Source organism: Coturnix japonica, chromosome 2 (genome assembly GCF_054131305.1).
Source record: "Coturnix japonica strain WE chromosome 2, WE-NBRP24, whole genome shotgun sequence".
In the NCBI taxonomy this organism is placed as follows: Eukaryota; Metazoa; Chordata; class Aves; order Galliformes; family Phasianidae; genus Coturnix; species Coturnix japonica.
Genome location: NC_140664.1, coordinates 30,664,718 through 30,683,655, shown reverse-complemented (window position 1 = coordinate 30,683,655; position 18,938 = coordinate 30,664,718). Strand labels below are relative to the sequence as shown.

At 36.7% G+C, this 18,938-nt stretch overlaps 1 protein-coding gene across 3 annotated transcripts in view; it reads right to left on the bottom strand.

Moving 5' to 3' along the window:
* ARFGEF1 (ARF guanine nucleotide exchange factor 1) overlaps nt 1-18,938 on the bottom strand; it is an 80,454-nt gene that overhangs the window by 40,239 nt on the left and 21,277 nt on the right. The window contains exons 2-8 of one of the 3 annotated variants that reach the window (XM_085539456.1): nt 14,841-14,871; nt 10,354-10,510; nt 9,139-9,285; nt 4,150-4,329; nt 2,133-2,406; nt 1,440-1,553; nt 878-1,056 (exon numbers count right to left, since the gene is read on the bottom strand). In XM_085539456.1, the coding sequence (XP_085395582.1) occupies nt 878-1,056; nt 1,440-1,553; nt 2,133-2,406; nt 4,150-4,329; nt 9,139-9,285; nt 10,354-10,510; nt 14,841-14,871 (1,082 nt within the window). Of the gene's footprint in view, nt 1-877; nt 1,057-1,439; nt 1,554-2,091; nt 2,407-4,149; nt 4,330-9,138; nt 9,286-10,353; nt 10,511-14,840; nt 14,872-18,938 lie in introns of those variants that run through there. The other 2 variants (XM_015855673.3, XM_085539457.1) reach the window with 2 other exon arrangements.

The window sequence follows — 18,938 nt, the reverse complement described above, 5'->3', positions numbered from 1 at the left end:
ATTACTGGTGGTAGGTAGATGGCTGGACTGGATGATCTTGGAAGTCTTTTCCAACTGTGATGATTCTATCGTTCTATAGAGGTCAGGCTTAAACATGGCACCTCGTTAATAAGTTATCTTTAATTACTCTCTGTAGATAACCCCTGTTCAAGAAAAAATGCTTGACATTTCAATAGAATGCAAGTGATTTTGGATTTGCAGCAAGACACACCAGCAGAGCTTCTGTCCTATGCTATACAGCCATAAAATCTTGCAGTTTTCTACTGCTGTTCCTGTTATAAACAAAATATTCCACTTGTATGGCATATGTGAGTCTAGCGTTTTTAGCTTACAATGTATCCTCTTCAAACATGATTATTGTTACATTTTAGTATCAATAGACACAGCACACCTGGTATCCGATATAACTGGGAATGCATTTCCTTTTTGTTAATGAAAAGTAGATTTAAGCAGACAAAGCTTTTTGTCCTTATTCACTGAAGAAATGGTACGCTCTAAGCTTTAAATTTACATTTATCATGTGAAATAAGCATATGAAAATTACATAATAATGTCAACAACGAGTATATATCCATTTAGTGCTTGTTTCATTGCTTCTTCGGTGCATTTTGAAAAATAGGGAAGAGTTCTGTCATCTTGAAACACTGTTCCATACTGCAGCTAAAAATATGGTAGTCACACGATAAAAATAGGCAATGGGTATAAATACTAAAAATAAATAAATTTAAACAGTGCACTAAAAGGATGGTTAGAATGTGAGTTAATGCTTAAAACTCATTTGAATAAAATATTTTATGGAATTACATTAAATATTTTCTGTATAAGCGCTGGAAAAAAGTGTTCTGCTTTTTTTCAGTATTTCCTAATTTATACCTGCCTGTACCTGAGTATCATTGGAAGAGACGGATAATCTGTCATCCGGTAAAGATGGTGTGTAAGCAACAGAAATTGGAGTCCCTGGAATTCCATTTGCCTGAATGTTTTCACTGTCACTGCCATCCTCTAATGTTACAATTGTTCCATCACCACTTGCACTTTCAGCAGATCCTTCTATATCTAGCAGAAAAGAAAAGATGTAAAAACTAAAACAAATGTTAAGCCAGAGCACAAAATAGAAAAAGTAAACAACTAACACTTGAAAAGTAAAAGCACTAGAAGCAAAAGTGTTTTAAGGTAGAATTTATATAACTACGAAACATCCAAAGAATTTTTACTAATGAAAATTACAATCAAAAACAACTTAGAATTTGCAATTTTATCATTCTTTCCCATTTTATAGCTAACACACAGCTAAGTAAGATAAGTGAAATGGCTTTTCTTCAGCATATATTATTAAATAGTGATGAATTTTAGTTAAATATTTAGAAGTGTTAAAATAATTCTTAACGTCAAGACTCAGACTGCATTCATTACCAACTAGACAGATATTAATGTTGTACCTCCGACTACTATGTTCACCATTTCCTGCACAATACTTTCTACTATTTCTTGTGCCTTCTCTTCACATTCATTGCTTTCATCATCATACGTTTCTCCATCAGCTTTAGAAAGATCTTAAAAAAAAAAACAACAAAAAACAACACAAAATGATCCACAACATAAGAATATTACTGAGAAATTCATAAAAACAAGGAAATATTTTACTTGCGTTTATTACTTAAAAATTCAGTTACAAATCTATTAATAGCTGTGTATACATTAGAAAAATGAAATCGTGCCTGAATGTTTTGAAAATAGTATTTGCACAGCATAAACATTCCAGTGTTTAACTAGTAAACAGCAGTTAATACACAGGCCTTATGCCAATAGTAGACAAATACATCAATTCTGTATTTTCATGTATGTTAAACACTGAAAAGTTGCTGTTTTTGAAATGTTATTCTCAAAACTTTCATGACATCACATATGGGCAAAGAGGTACCTTTGCTAAAACAACTACAAGGATGCGTAAGACTAAATGGTACTTCTGATAAAATTTAGCAATGATAACAAGGAATACAGGCAATTATTAGAAACTATCCATATGCCTGACTCCAGGTTTGGGAGACAGAAAGAAAAAAAAGACAGTCCTCAGCCTTTATGTTTACAGACCTTTTCCCTCCCTCCATGAAACAGAAATACACACTGATTACTTTCTGCTGCTGTGGCTTGGTCAGCTTCTGTCTGCTCATTTTCAGCACTAGAAATATCAGATCCATTTTCTGTCTCCGTATCTTCTTGAAGGTTCTTGTCCACATCATTTGTGTTGTGGTCAAGCTCTCTCTCGTGTTCTTTAGACAGCTGGTCAGCCTGTGTTGGAATATGTCTCAACTGGGGTGACTCAGGCTCATGCTGGCTTACTGGAGACTGCTGTAAATGGTGTTGCTGTCTGTGTCTTTCTTTTTCCATCTGTTTGGCTTCCTGAAGCTAGAAATATATTGCAATTACATGGTAGTTTTATCATCACAACAATGAGCTGTAGACATAGTTCACCTGTTATTGCGAACACATTAAATTTCTATAGGCTCTGCTTACATATTGCCTTCATAAACTTGTAATAGTTTAAGAAAACATATTATTTGCATTATTTCAAAGAAATACAATATCATGGGATTTATTTTTTTTTTAAATTATCACAAAGAGATACACACAGGAGAATTTAAGATTAACTAAAGGAAAGACTGAAAAATAAGCAAACACAAAAAGCCCCCAGCAAACTGATTGAATATCCATGAAAAACAACAACAACAAAACACAAGACTGGGAGTTAAAAGTGAAAAGAAGATCTATGTTTCCAGAACACTTCAAAACATAGATCCTCAGGAAGAATTTATCATGCCAACTTAAAGCTGAAAGACAAAGACCTTTCTAAGTTTTACAGCTACTGAGATTGGCATCCCTGGCAAGAGAACAGTATAATTTGTCCAATATACAAGGACAACATTTGCTGAAGTTGAACCAAAGCAGAGTATCCTTTGAGGTGATGCTCTAAGAAGTGGCTATTTATCTCAGCTGAACTTTATGCTCACTAAAGTTTTATAATTGTTTACATTATCATTTTAGCTAGTAGGCTACTTTACTCTTTACATATAAGACTTTCTATGCTGAATCTTTTGAGGGGCTATAAATCCCTGAGTAAACATCTAGACCTTAAAATTTAGAAACCTCAGAATTTCCAGCTTAAGTAACTTCTCCCTTAAAAAAGTCACCAAGTGACAGGCAAAAGTGCTTACGAGTTTGCATAAATATGAGACTTATGGTTTGGCAAAAACAAAGATTTCCCATTTAGTATAGTAACAATCCCTATTTTTTTAAAATAAGTTGCTTAAAAATAGAGTAACTATACATATTTCTCAGAGCATCTCATGTACTGGATGACTCTTATTATTCCTTATAAATACGATATGCCAAATCTCTGGCTTCATTGTTATCATGTACAAATAAGCATTTCTGAGAGGGAAATACAAATTTCAATCCACTATATCTATACTTAAAGGAAAATGTGTTTATAATGATACAACAGAACTCCTTCTAAAACTAGCTGGGAATTCAAGAAACTCCCAGTCTGAGCACCCACTTTTCAGTCTCTTTTTTTCATGTGCATTAGAACAACTACTCTGCCTCATTGATCTTTATTATCAGCGTCAGAAGCTACAAGGCACATACCAGTGTCCCAGCTGGTCACTTGCAACAACTGCAGTGACACAGAAGTATCTGTCAGTTATCATTCCATGGTAAAATGTAAAGATAAATAAAACACAATTACATTATTAGAAAGGGCTTTTTGTCTTTTGTGGTTGGTTATGGCTTGTTTTTCAAACAAATCATGGACTACTTCTTTAGTACATACAATCACAAGAACATCTGAGCATTTCACTAACACTGAATTATTCTTTCTGTACTCTTATACTGGTAGATTGCCATCTCTTGATAGACTGAGAACAGCAACTGGAGTCAAACACATTCATTAAACAAACAGGTCCACGGTAAGAATTTTAAACCCTCCTCCAAAATACATCAAACATCATGTTCAGAGAACAAAATGCAAGAAGAAAAATAGAAGACAGCAGATCCCTTATCAAATGTAGATAAGTTAGCAAAGTCCAAATGCTCAAATGACAAAACACAATTTTCAAGCTGCTTTCTATATACAAACACTGAGATACTCACTGCTTGGTTTTCCATACGTGCAAATATGACATTCAGCATCTGTGTTAGAGTGGCCTTGGCTGTGGTTTGATTTATGAGATTTTTGCTCGCTAGATAGATATTGTAGCATGTTCTAACAGCTTGCAGCACTGTTCCTTCGTGGATTTCTATATGCTGAGATGTCACTGCAGTAAGTAAAGCCTGAATAAACAAATACATATATTTTCCAGTCAAAACTTTTCAATGAAACAGTCTGCAAATGAATAAAATATCAGTTTTGGATTACTTGTTAAATAAATACATATCTTAAATTGTAGTTTATTAAGTTTTCTAGAGAATTTTGTAGCTGTACCAGAATATCACATATACAAATTATGTTGCATTTAATGTTTTAATCAGCGTATCTAGGAAATACAGGCTTTTAACAGCAAGAAGTATCCAATGGAGTTATCAGGTTGTTAACAGAAACCTAAAATTACACCTGAGGACTGAGTGCAAAGTCACTATCAGAATCATTCGCTGGAAAAGAGAAGGAAAGCAGAAGAGCTTTGTACAGCTCCAACTAATCATATGCACAAAGATGTCTGTACTCCAGTAGAAGGTGACAGAAAACAGGGAAGAGTTTTTTGTATTGAAGTCTTTGACAGAGTTAATGATTACAGTGAACGTTTAGGGAAAGAAAGAGAGAACCTGAAGCCCCAGAAGGCTAGCAAAATGGAAAGTTTCTCCTTGATAGTTAAAACCAGAAGGTACTCCAAGTGCTGTGTAACTTATTCAAACTATGTTTAATTACTCTTACAGAATCTCTTACAGCATTGTCAGCATCTCTGCCTACACATAGTACCAGAAAGTGGACAAACTTGTGTTTCTCACTCAAACACTAAAAAGCACCATTCAGCCTAACGGGAAAAACAAAAACAAAGACAGATGCATCTCACTGCACTGCAACTCATGAGAGCTGAGTTCTACTTCCAGACATGCAGTTGCTTGAGGTCCCTTCTTTTTCTACCTGTGGTGCTTCTGTTTTCCCATTGATAAAGGCACATGTACAGATGACAATACTTACAATCTTCACTGAACAGGATACACAGCATGACAGGACCAAGAAACAGCATCTAATGCTATAATCTACAAACTAGTAGTTCCTAAAAGCCTACTACTTTTATTTAAAAAGAAAGATGATTAAAAACAATTTCTATAAAACTAGCTAGGAAAAAAAAAAAAAAAAAAAGATAGAGGTAAACAAACTATAGACAAGAGCTTCATTAAATACAGGTACTTCTTTTCCTGCTCAAAATTCCTTTTACATTTCACCAGCCTTCTGAAAACCAGGGAGCGATAAGTTGAAATTCATTCAACCATCCCCAAGTCTCACCCTCTCTCTGTTTAACATTTCAGTTTCTGCACAGAACTTGTAAAAACTCTGCTCCTGCAAACAGAAAGCATCATATGGGGAAGATGACAAAAGTTGCAATTAAATTACCACGAAAATAAAGCCAAAACCTATTTATATATTTAAACCACCTGGCCCTTCCTTTCTTCCCCCTACATAAACACATTCTTATACTGGCATAACACTATGTATGGTATTTTCCCTTGCCTTTCAAAAAGCTTTACTTTGTACTCTCCCTTACTTCTAGGAGTTACTTGGGGGCTTTGTGAGACTTGCAACTATTGAGTTAAAACATGCTGAATCCCACAGTAAAAGCTGCACATATCTCCTATGTATATGTATGTTCATGTAACATACCTACACATTCTTTATCATGGTCACACTCCAAAATTTATTCCCAAAGCTGTTCTTAACAGCCACAGCTCTGTTGACTTTTCTAGCTCCTCCTTACACATTTGAACAGCACTTAAGAAGAGAAGCCAAACAAGCGTAGCTCAGCCATAAACAGATTTTTTTTCTTCTTTTTCCAAGCTCTATTACTGTATGACAAAAACAGCTCACTATATCTACCCTTGTTAAATTTAGGTAGTTAACAATTTTATTTTATAAAGTTTGATTTTAACTTTCACTGCAATATAGTCTGAAGTCTTTTACATCTTTTAGTAAGAGAAAACACCAGTAGAACAGTTTGACAAGGCTACAGATAGATTACACATTCTTGTTTTAGTTGGCTTAATAGCCTGAGTTTCGTAAGTTCCCTCCATACACATTAAGACTATTAAAGCTTGGTTTCTTTCATACCAATTGATAAGGAAATCATGAAGCAAGAAACATGCATACATATACACACACTCCTCCTGACAGTCCAACATATTACCGCAAACTCACTGAATAACTCAACTTTCTTTCCATACCTGTATCTATTCACAGCTACCAAACTCTTAATGAGTTTGGTATGGCTACAGAGGTTCTGACAGTCATTCCTCTGGGTTTCCTTCCTTCTTAGGCACTGGAGAAAATAAACTCTGACCACTGTACATATCTGTAAACTGATACTGATTTTTAACTTGGATAATTTGTTAATATGCAACTTAGACCCATCTCTGTCACATTAACTTTATACCTCAGTACTATTTCTTCTACTCCACTATCATCATCTAGCAGAAACTTCGAGTGAACATGAGATGAAGATATTATGCAATGTTTCAGTGGCAGCATCCTTCTCTCTTGACAGTTTTTATTAAAGGTTTGATCTGATGGTTTGTCCTAAATAGTGTCTCTTTATTCCATGTCATAGATAAGTACAGCCTTATCACAGCTGATGTGACAACTAACCCTGAGAAACAGCTGGCAACCATCAGGACCCTGGGAAAGCAACACAGTGGGCTGCAAACAATCCAGGAGACTTCTGGAGTCCATTGATGATAATTTCTAGCTCTAGGTATTGGACAGACCAAACAGAAGTGAAGGGTTACTGGAACCAGTGTTCACCAATGTGGACGAGAATAAAGAGGTTCTGACTGGAGAGAGTCTGAGCTGTAGCAACTGTGCTCTGGTTGAGTTAATGACCTTGAAGAATATGGGACTTTTGAAGTGAAAAGTTGGGATCCTGAACTTCAGGGGAGTAAAATTCCATCTGTTTAAGGAATTATTTGTGATGTCCTGGGAAACTGAGGGACACAGGAATGGATCAGGCCTCGAAGCTCCTAAATGATACCTCAGAAGTAGATAATCTTTAAGGCCTCTTCCAACCTACACCATTCCATGATTGCTATGAGAAAGTCATCTAAAAACTAGCAAATAGCAAGACATACGAACCCAACCCAGGCTCACAGATTATAGAATCATCATGGGATGGCCTGGATTGAAAAGGACCACAATGATCATCCAGTTTCAACACCCCTGCTATGTGCCAAGGTCACCAACCACCAGACCAGGCTGACCAGAGCCACATCCACCCTGGCCCTGAATGCCTCCAGGGAAGGAGGCACTGACTGGGAGGCCAGATGTTGGAAGAATAGCTGGCAACTTACTAAGTGCCATCCTTCTAGCAGGCAGAACAAAAATAACCCTCCAGGGCAGAAAGTGCTGGATTGAGCAGGATTCTTAGGTTTTACAATGATATTGGTTACAAAACTGTCTCTCAAAGGAACACTGATTATGTTTGTGAGTGCAAGCAGAGAAAGGTGGAGACCCAAGTCCTACATCTTCTACCTCCTGTTGGAATTAAAACTTGTCATAGAGTGTTACTAATTGCCACAGAACTTTCTGAAATGGCATGAAATCCACCCTTTCATCATACCGGATCATAACTCATCATACTAAATCATACAGAAGAAAACACATCCACAGACATCAGTTACAAAGCCTAGAAGAATATAACTAACCATTAAGTTTCATTATTGCTCGTGAAAGAAGACAAAAGTTGTGGTATTTGTTAACATGATTTCTAATATTCTTGCTTTTTTATAGTGTACATGCACTGGACACACATGCAGCCATAGATATCCACTTTCAGCTAGGAGGTTAATTCTGTCAGCATCTTGGCCCAGGTAAACGGGCTAAGGGTTGAGAGGGTAAAAATAAGAAAGCATTTGGAGAGAAGACACTACAGCAAAGGAGAGAAAATGGTTTCAGTCACTGAAAATAAGAATGAAAACTTTACTTCGTAAGATAAAAAAAAATGTCTTAAGTGCTTGGGCAAAACAGAAATATAAATTTATATATTTATATATAAATATAAACCCAAAATTTTTAACAATCATCTGCTGGAGAAATTGATTGTCAAGAAAAAGGACAAATGGAGCTAAGAAAAGGAATAAGAGAAACAAGTACCTAACTTGCACTAAAACAAGGAAACGCATTCTACAAGAATGTGAACATTTCAGGATGCCTATATGCAAGAATATAAGCCAGTAAACACTCTATTCTTGTTACCTGCCTTTTACTATATTATTCAGTACTGCTCATCATCAATAACATTCAAAGAGTACTGATAAAAGATCAGAGCATGATACTTCCATTAACCAACTTTGATTTTTTAGCATAATAATTTCCCAAAGTGAGTTTCCATAATTTGATGGGTGCAACCAGAAAACCCCTAGGGTCCACCAGAAACACCTGTCTAAATTCCACATGCATTGTTTACACAGCCTACAGAAAGAAAGACTAAACCTCTTTCAAGCATATGCTTATGACAGAGCAGCACAGAGATATCGTGGTAACAACTGACTGCCAGGTCTAATTCCATTTCATAAAATAATTTCAAAGTGGATTTAAAAATCTTAACATTTCTTAATTATCTTCATCCCTTGGCAGTACAGGATTTTTGACGGTAATTCTTCATAATTAGAGATGTCACTGAAATGCTGTGAATGAGATTTCACACAGTGCTCTATGCACGAGTCTTTAAGCCACAACCAGGAATTCACTCAAAATGCAATGGGAGAGAGTAGGGAAAGGAACATGGGATATGTAGCTTCCATTTCAAGCAAACAACGAAGAAAGGACTATCATTGTACTTAGAAAATAAACATTTCTCCTTTCGAATTCTGAGGTCATAAATGTCTTCCTGTTGTCATCACTACAAATAGGGAAGTAGTGGTTAATTGTAGTACCTTTATTATTTGTAGCTGAACTCCTTCATCTGTTTGAGGCCCTTGAAAACAGCCACAAATTGTCTCAATAATTCTATCAATTAATTTTTTGCCTGGAGCTGTACTGTCTGGAGCATTCCCTGTCAGATGACCATATGCAATAAGTTTCTGGAAGAGAGAAAAACATACAGAAGAACTCAGAACGTTCATAACTTTTCATTATAATAAATTCATTTGATAAGTCTGATTTGTACACTCTTCTTAAAACTGTACATTTCACACCCAATCTCATTAAATGGAAAGGACTATTTTTCCTAAGGTCCTCCAGGTTTGTTTAATTTTCATCTCAGCAACTGTAACAAAAGATTCATCAAGAAGATTAACATTAAAGCAGTGATAAAAGAGAAGTTCAGTGATAAAAGTTTTTCAGAATCTCATTTGTTTTAAAACAACCTCAATCAGATTGGTCTTCACCTATGTCATGGTTTTGACAACCTACAGTCAGCAAACAAATGTTTTTAATACCAAATAAACTACCAAACACCTACAATTTTTTTTTTAATGCTTCTAGAAAGTCTTTTTTTTTTTTTCTCTATTTTCCCTCTTTGTAGGTCTTCAACACTTAGAAAAGCAACATATTAACAAAATGAACAATATCCTGTTCCTACCAATTCAGTCATGAGAGTATCTGTAAATTTCCATACTTATCAGTTAGCATGGCACCACTATCAGGCAGCATGCCAAGTATGCAAGTGTCTCTGAATGTAAACAGAGTTCACTGCTGTCAGGCCACTCATGAGAAAAGAATAGCTAAATCCTATGCTATAAACATAACTCTGAAAACACTGTGTTTTGAGAGACTAGATACCTCATACTTAAATATTCTATTGCTATTATAAAAAGCATAAAATAAATTATATAACTATATTCCAACAGTTAGTGAAATCTTAGTCTTTCATTAGTGGTAAAAACTAATGAAAACTAGGCAAGTAAAAACAGGTAGCTCCACATTAACATTGAATTGATCAAAACAGACAACTACTAGCAGTTGTATGAACATATACACATTGTAGAGTAACTAGGACACATTCACCTACTGTCACATATACAGGTAATTTTGTTTTTTGTATACAGTTTGAGAAAAGTAATACAAAAACATTATTACATACAACTGCTACTTTTCCTTCATAACAACAGAATTTGGATTTGACAGCTGAAACTCAACCTCATACAGACCTGTAAACAATCTAGAGATGTACTGACAATCCTGGGGCATTTTGACTGGCATGCCAATTCAAATGGTAGGAAGTACTTGTCCGCTTCAATGAAGCTGGTCTTTGATTTCACAGGCGGCAGAGTGCTTGAACCAGGTTTTGCTTCTCCATGAGGGGGACTAAACAGAATGATTTCATGAGAATGCTGTAAGTGACCATACAAATAGTTTTCACCACTGCAACATTTATGAAACAAATATAACAAAAATTAACATTAGGGAGGAGTAACTTCTACAAAGTTAACACAAAGTCAATATAAATATTCTTAACAGCTTTCATACTACCTTTGTGTTACCTGTGAAGCAGCAAATTGACTTATTTGTAGAATAAGAAGGGATCCAGTGGTCCCTAATGGTTTGAAAGCATTAAAACTTGTTTCCTCTGAAAACAGAAAAAAACATCTGTTTCCTGATAACGGAGCAGATAAAACTCTTGCTTAGATGATGGTGGAAGTTAGATGTTACAACTACTGTATTACAACACAAGTTTGGTTCAGTAAATTTATTTTGGAGATTAAATCTTAAACTTCAGCTAAACTTCAATTCTGGATATAAATTGACAGAAAAACAAACTAACAAAAATAAACCCACAAAACTTTGACTTAGCTGTACTTCAGATGACAGCACAGAATTTCAGGGTTCGGTGTTAACCAACATTATCTCATAATCTGAAAGGACTGTAACTATAGAATGCTTGAGAAGATTACTAACAGTTTAATTGTTTACAGTATCTCTAATACACAAATCTCTCTATGTATCTTTACCTACAGAGTAAACTGTGCTATCTTACACAGATTTGATAAACCATTCAAAGAAAAAAAGCATAACCTTGTATCCTGTGGCAAGGGATTATGGAATTATTGCAGTAATGCTTAAATAAATTTAGATAAATAAATTCACAGAATAATTGATTTCAAAACAAGGACCTCCACGTTTGTGTCAAATGAAAGCACTTGCTTCAAGGAAGTTCTTCATAGCCAGGATGATAGAAAATGTTTTTCAAGTTGCTGAAATACACAACTGACCTGCTAAGAGCTTATTGTACCTCCAAGGAACAGATGCACTCCCAAAGCCTCATAGTGAAAGCCTTAAACTAACCAAGCTGACAAAATATTAGTACTTCAGCTTTTTAAGGAGCAAGTTAAAATTTTCAAACCCTTGGGGAAATATCTGGTATCACATTCAAACGTCAATCCTTGTTCTGGTACTTTAAAGGGGTGTCTAAATTCCAAGTCTTAATAATGAATAGTCAGTGTTTAGATTCTACTTTTCTATTAAATAATTCCTTTTTTCAAGATTTAAGGATTTATCCCCATATATATATATATATATTTTATTTGAAGAAAAACAGAGGCTTGCTCTTCAATCATATACATAACTTTTATTTATTTCTCAGTACTGTTTTGCTGTAGACAGAGCATTTTTTAGACAAATCAGGTTAGGTTGCTGAAAAATGCTATTCTTATACGCTCTTAAATTTCACTGAAATTCCTACAAGAGTTTGTCTGTAAGGAATGGAAGGATGGTGCCTCTTGTTATGGTCCTGGCTACTCTTCATCTATCGATATCATTAAAATTAGGTTAAAACGGTACTTTCTAAATCAAACTAGTTTTTCATAACTAAGAAAAAAGCCATGACGAGACTCAGAAAATGAAGAGCCTACTACAGAAAGCAACTGCTGAAGCATGAAGCTTCTTTTAGGTGTAGGCTGGAAAGACAATTCAGGAAGTTTATCACCTTGCTGCTGATGAAAAGGAATGCATGGCAGGGAGAAGGGAGACCCAAAGCTCATCTTAATGTCAGCCAAAGAATTCCTTCATCTAGCTGTCTTCTATTGGTTTTCACCCTCTACAACTCCCCTCCCATCAGACCATGTAACTGGAAACTGTGTTTAACAGAACCTTCTTCCACCAAGAGCTCTACCAAGTATGAGGAATATAAAATTCAGCTAATACTGATATAAAGGATTCTATGACCCATGGAGGAGACCCCACACCTCTCTGTCCCTGTGCCAGCAATCTGGTACCACAAAGCACAGCAGTGCTGTCTGATGGGCAGGGAGTTGTGGCTCTGGGCCTGGCCCTGGTCACCACTGCAAAGAGAACCACAGAACTTGTTTTCTCCTCTAGTCTCACATCTTTATTACTGTTCTGTGCCGTTAGGAGAACACTGAGAGGTCTAAAGAGTAGGAATGAGAAGCAAAATTTAAAGGCATATGTCCTGCAAATACTACCTACACTCTTTAGTTTGGGTGATGCTACATGGAGCTATGAATTGGATTTGATGATCCTTATGGGTCCCTTCCAGCTTGAGATTCTCTATGATTCTATATCACTCATAGAAACAAGCTAATCTATACACCAAACAAAGTATTTTTAAAATGATTTTGACAGCATCTGCTGTATAACAGTTACATAAATCAGCCTGTCCTTTTCTATTCCCCTTTGTCCCACTGTCAAACACCAGCCTTGTTTAAACACAAAACAAACCAAAACAAAGAAGCTGTTTTCTGTGCAAAATCCTGGGGAAGTATGAATTATCTGTTTTTCAGCACATTCCAGGTGACTGGCAAAAGGAGCCTTTTCCTAGAGTAGGAACCGAAAAAAATAACTAATTATCACTGCAAGACCTTTGCTAAGATACTCAAATCTCAATTACAGCTATCAGAAACTGAATATTTTATTAACTGTTTCCCAATTTGGAGGCCTAGAAAAAGAACATCTTCTCATGCACGTAAAAAAAAACCAAACCCAAACTTTATGGTAAGACTGGCAAAAAACCAATCACAGTTAAAGTCTGGCAATGCCATCAAAGCAAAAGGCTACTATCAGAATAAAGACATCACCAAAGAAATCCAAATCTATTTATCTAGCACGCACAGACAACCAGTATGGTTGTTACAAGTGTCACACGCAGGCTCTCATTCATCACTAACAAAAATACAGAGAAAAACCTGGTGACCGTGATGAAAAATAGTGTATTGTAACTGAGAATTTGCTCTATCAAATAGTGTTATTATGCTCTGTGTATCTACTGATGTTTCCGTGGAAATAAACAGGAGGCATTACTTTCAGAGCAACCCAGGTTTATTAAGGTCCAGCTCTACCACTACTTTTTTGACAGTATTTAACTATAGGACAAGACATTACTTATCCTCCAGTGCCCAGAACATTTACCACTCACTGAATATTTAATAGCATGCAATTTTATTTTTTCTTTCAATTCTTCACAATGTGGACTGTTATTTATTTTTTCTATTGTTAACAAAGCTTTTTATAGGAACACAACAGTACTATCTTGCAGACGCTGTGGTGCTCAGTGCAACATTATCTGAACACTGCACAAATATTAGATCTGTTCTTAACAACCTAGGCGCTGATAGCATTGATTCTACTTTACTAGAGCGAACTGAAGCACAGTGACTTAATCAGATGCATCTATTAATTTTTGTATGCCCAATTTGAAATGTCATGAGAATAAATTGTTCAGTGTAATTCGATATTAAATAACTCCTGATATCTGAAATAAAGTTCTTGCTTGCTTCTATTCCAGCTAGAAGTGTTTAAATTTCCAGACCAAATCCGTAGCTCTCCACTTGAGTGCTCAAAGGATAAAGCAGAAATTGTCAGCAGCCAGTTCTGACAACTGCAGTTTAAATTACTTGCCTAAAAGAGAAATTCATTTCCACAGCAGAGAAACAGGTCCCCAAGCAGCATTCAAATGCTTATGCCATAAGAACAGTTCATCAGTTTTGTTTACTAGTCCAGTTCTTTCAGTAAGCAGTAAGAACAGTCATATTAATGCGCTGACTCATGGTTAATGATGTACACTGAATGATAAAGACGACCCCGTAGAACATGTAATTACATACTAATAATGGATTCACAGTTTATCAGTGCTTAACACATTACTTGCTGGCAGCGGAAGGGAGCTGAATACCAGTTCTGCCTTGACTTTCCACAGAAAACTAGACCTATTCCCTAACAAGATCCTTTCCGCACACTACCTTTTCAAATTACACCACTCTATTCATTTTCACTTCCCCACTTCAGCCTCTCTCCCCTTGCTTGCTCACAGTTTAAGTCTTTTATGTGCATTCCAGGCCTTTGCTCTTCTCTGAACTCACGCATAATCCTTTTCGCCCACGTCCTTCTGCCACTGCTTTTTTCTGCATTACCTACAAAGTAATTTTCTCATCTATTCCTACCCTTTCCAGTCACTTACAGTCTGTCCCCTCTAAGCTGTCTCCTGCCTCTACTCCCTGGTCCCGTGCCTTGTAACCTAAGAGCCAGTAATAGAAGCAGCACTTCTAGCATGTTTCAGGATACCACCATAAAATAACTTGAGAACGTTTTTCAGAGTGATCCCATATTCACAACTCAGAATAAACGTGGCACACATTGTAAGAAGACAAAACATAATTAGTCAATATGAACAAATAGCACATACCTTTGCTTCTCTGTTTCAGTCTTTATTTCCTCTGTAAAAATGAAACAAAGGCATAGTTAGTCATAAGCACAAACACAAAATCGAACATTCATTTAAATGTTTGGAAAGCAAAACTATTCAGGGAAGCATTTGAACTGGAAATTTACAACAGCAAATAAAGCAGTTTTGTTAAAAGTTTCTATTAGCCCATTGCCCTGGTTGCAAACCGTATCAAAATCACGCTATAAATCTGCATGACAAACTTAGCACTTAAGCTTGCATTCAGTCATGCCAACTAAATACCATAAGCCCAAAACAGATCTGCAGAAACAGCCTTTAGTAACTCCTCTCTTTCACAGTTTGAATATATAGAAATAATGAGGAAAACTCAAAATACTAAAGCTATTCATCTACTCATAAGCAATATACTGCTCATTAAATGCGGATTTTTACAGATAACAACAAAAACCACCACTGAGGGATTTGGGCTTGTTTAGCTTGGAGAAAAGGCTCTGAAGAGAGCTCATTGCAGCCTGCCAATACTTGAAAGAAGGTTACAAACAGGAAGGAGACTGACTATTTCCAAGAACTGATGGTGATAGGACACAGGCAAACTGCTTTAAACTAAAAGAGGGAGATTTAGGTGGGACATTAGGTGGAAATTCTTTACTCAAAGGGTTGTGAAGCACTGGTAAAGCCTGCCCAGAGAAGCAGTGGATGCCCCATCCCTGAAGGTGCTCAAGGCCAAGTTGGATGGGGCCCTGGGCAGCCTTAGCTGGTGGGTAGCTTCACCTGGAATGCTGTCCAGTTCTGTGCTCATGAGTAAGAGAGAGACCTGGACATAATGGAGAGAGCCCAATGAAAGTCAACAAAGATAACGAAGGGACAAGAGTACATCATTCAAGAGAGCTGGGACTTCTCAACCTGGAGGATGCTCACGGAATATCTCACTGATGGATGTAAAAGGAAAGGTACAAAGAAGCCAGGCTCTCTTCATTTGTTCTCAGAGGCAGAACAAGAGGCAACGGACACAAACAGCAACACAGGTGGTTCCCTCTGAACATCATGCATCACTTCTGAGCTGTGTGGGTGACAGAGCTCTGGTCCGGCTTGTCCAGAGAAACTGCTGAGTCTCCCAGTGGAGATCTCCAACAGCTGCCTGGACACAGGCCTGGGCCCCCTGCTCCAGAATCCCTGCTTGAGCAGAGGCTGGGCCATATCAGGCTGGGAGACAGAAGGTCCTGCCAACCTCAGCTGTTCTGTGACCTTATCTCAGTTTGTCAACATCAGAAATAACACACCAGCATTAGGAAGACGTTAGAGTTCAATATAGTGTTATTTAAGCCTGAATACACTGCTCTATTTGCTTTAGAACTGTATCTTGAAACAGAGTCCATTAGATAAAATGGAGTAATGACGTCCTCACCAGTTAGCTCTCCTCCCTCAAAAACAGGGAAAAAAACAAAACACAACAGTGTCAACCCTAATAACACAAATTCATTTTACACTGAGATTACTAAACTCCAAGAAAACTGTCTATCTACACAATACTTTATTTAACTATTTTATTTAATATAACACTCATGCATAGGAGTCAAGTACCCTTTATTGACAACACAAATATTTTAAGTTACTTCATACTTTGCTTGTGGAAAGCAATAATAAAGGAGGCTGAAGATGGAAGACTCAGAATTTTCCTTTGGGGTTCCTCCATGTATCAAGTGGGAATAGTAGAACCCTTCTTAAACAAAGAAAAAAAGCTCTGTGATCTTCTCTAGCAATCTAGTTTAGGAAATCTCTTCTTAGAAAGGAAATAAAGAGGACAAAGAATTGAGAAAAATGGAAAAACAGAAAATGTGACTTGTTTTAGAAAGATAAACCAAAAAAGCTTCACAAAAACAACACTAAGTGTTCCTCCACAAAGTGCAAAGCTCCAACTCATGAATAACCGTGGTTGCCTTCCTCAAATGCACACTGCTGGAATGTTAAACCTCTTAAAGCTTACCTTAAGGGACAGACTGTAATGGAACTTTGCCATTACTGAGAATGGAAAGAATTATGATTATTGAATAGGAGAATTACCCTAAAGAAGAAACAACGCAGCTCTTCAGCTACACTTCTGCGTTCTCAACCCCTCCATTCTCACATGTAAAACATCTCTATTAAAAGCAAGTCCTAAGCTCAAATATTCTTTCTGTACTATTAAAAGCAGATGTGACAACAGGTGAGTGTTCAGCTGTTCTCTCAGAAGTTTTACAAGACAGAAAGCACGGGTTTAACTGCATACTTAAACACATTTCTTCACCTGGAAGCACTACATAGACAGACACAGTCCCCCACAGAGAAACATAAAATAACACTCCTGAAAATGAGTATTAAAATTAGTGGCTCTGCTTTGCTCTCTTTTTATTCCTAACCTGAAAGAATATATCAAACTTTGCAATCTTAGTACTACACGAGGTCATCTGAATTTATTCTCTGTTTTATAAATTACAACAGTCCTTGAAAGATAATTAAATAATCCAGTGTGAACCAATTAGAGCCCTCCCTACACTGTTTGTAATCTAAAAGGTTGTCTTTGGAATAGGTCACAATAATTCATGAGAGAAAATGGAAATTTTTACAACTGAAGGAATTATACTGCAATTACAAGGAAAGATCTTTTGGAAGCATTAGTCCAATTACACAATGCTGCTCTTTCAAGCAGCACTGTGCAACCCTGTTAATGTAACGCAGAGGTTTCATAACCTGAAATAAAAAACCAAACATTTTTAAAGCAGTTCTTTTAGGAGGCTAAAACATTTTAAGTGGGAAATAAATAAAAACATGCTATGACACCATTGCTTTGAGTAAGACAGACATCAGACTGGAAGTTTACTTTCACCCTTGAGGAAAGAGAACACCTTATTTTCCTGCACTGATAGCTCCCTCTCCTCTCCACACCAAAACACAACTCAATCACGGTATAATTACATGGTCATGTAATAACCACATTCAGTGGGAAGCACACATAAACCTAAGAAGCATTATCAGCAGGGGGAAAAAAAAAACACAACACAGCAGATCATAATCAAGAAAAGTAGCAATTCTTACACTAGCTAAATAATCCCTCAATGGCAGGTTAACTGAAAGACTGACACATTCTTTTTCAGTGGGAAGAAGTGCTTCCTAAAACACCCAATGATTACTTAGAAAAGCAAGATGAAGCCAGGCATGAAGATGTGGGCTGCTTCCTTGTTTTGTTCATCTCCTCCCCAGAGCACACACCCAAAGCCACAAAGGCGAGAATCAAGGGCTGGAAAAGCTTATTATCCGAGCGTGACCGTTCATTTTGAGAAGGAAGCATAAGGGAAGACTTAAGATGCTAGAATAGAAAAAGAAAGCTGCAGAAAAGGAATACAGCTTCCAAGAATTTTCTGCATTACCAAAAAGAACTCCTATTAGTCTATGATATCAAAACAACGATGCATTCATAAAAGGAATTTACTGGGGTGAAGTGCAGCAGAAATAAGAAGAAATAAATTCCCCCAAACTCTCACTTTCGTACACAGCTACAGAAGACCTGCTTAACAGATCTGTATCACAGTGTTAAATGTGGCTCTTCCTACTATTGCTTTTTACTGTAAAATAGGAAAATACTTCACAAAGTCTTTACACAGTTTGATGGCAAGAAAATAACACAGACTTAAAAACATTTCTCACACATTTTCCCATTCTCACACAGAACTGTATTCAAAAGCAAGAGAACATATTCCCACAATACTCTATTCCTAACAAGTGACTTTGCCTGTCAGAGAAGCACACATTAGGCCAGTTCTACAAGGACTCACGCATTGGAATTGAATTCAGAGCAAACAGAATTGAAGCTTATTTACCTAAATGAAAACTTACTGGAACAGAAGACATCCATTATTTTCTCTGGAGGAAAACAAGTTGGCTCATAAACATCACACCCTAGGTTTATACACATGTATGTCTGCGTGGACACATCACATTTACGAGGGTCTGTAAAGAGAGAGCTGCATCCAGCACAGGCATAGCACAGATCTCATGCTTCCAGGGCAACCTCTGCTCTGTCAGAGCCTCTGCTCACCCACTGCTCCTGTTCCAAGGTGTTTT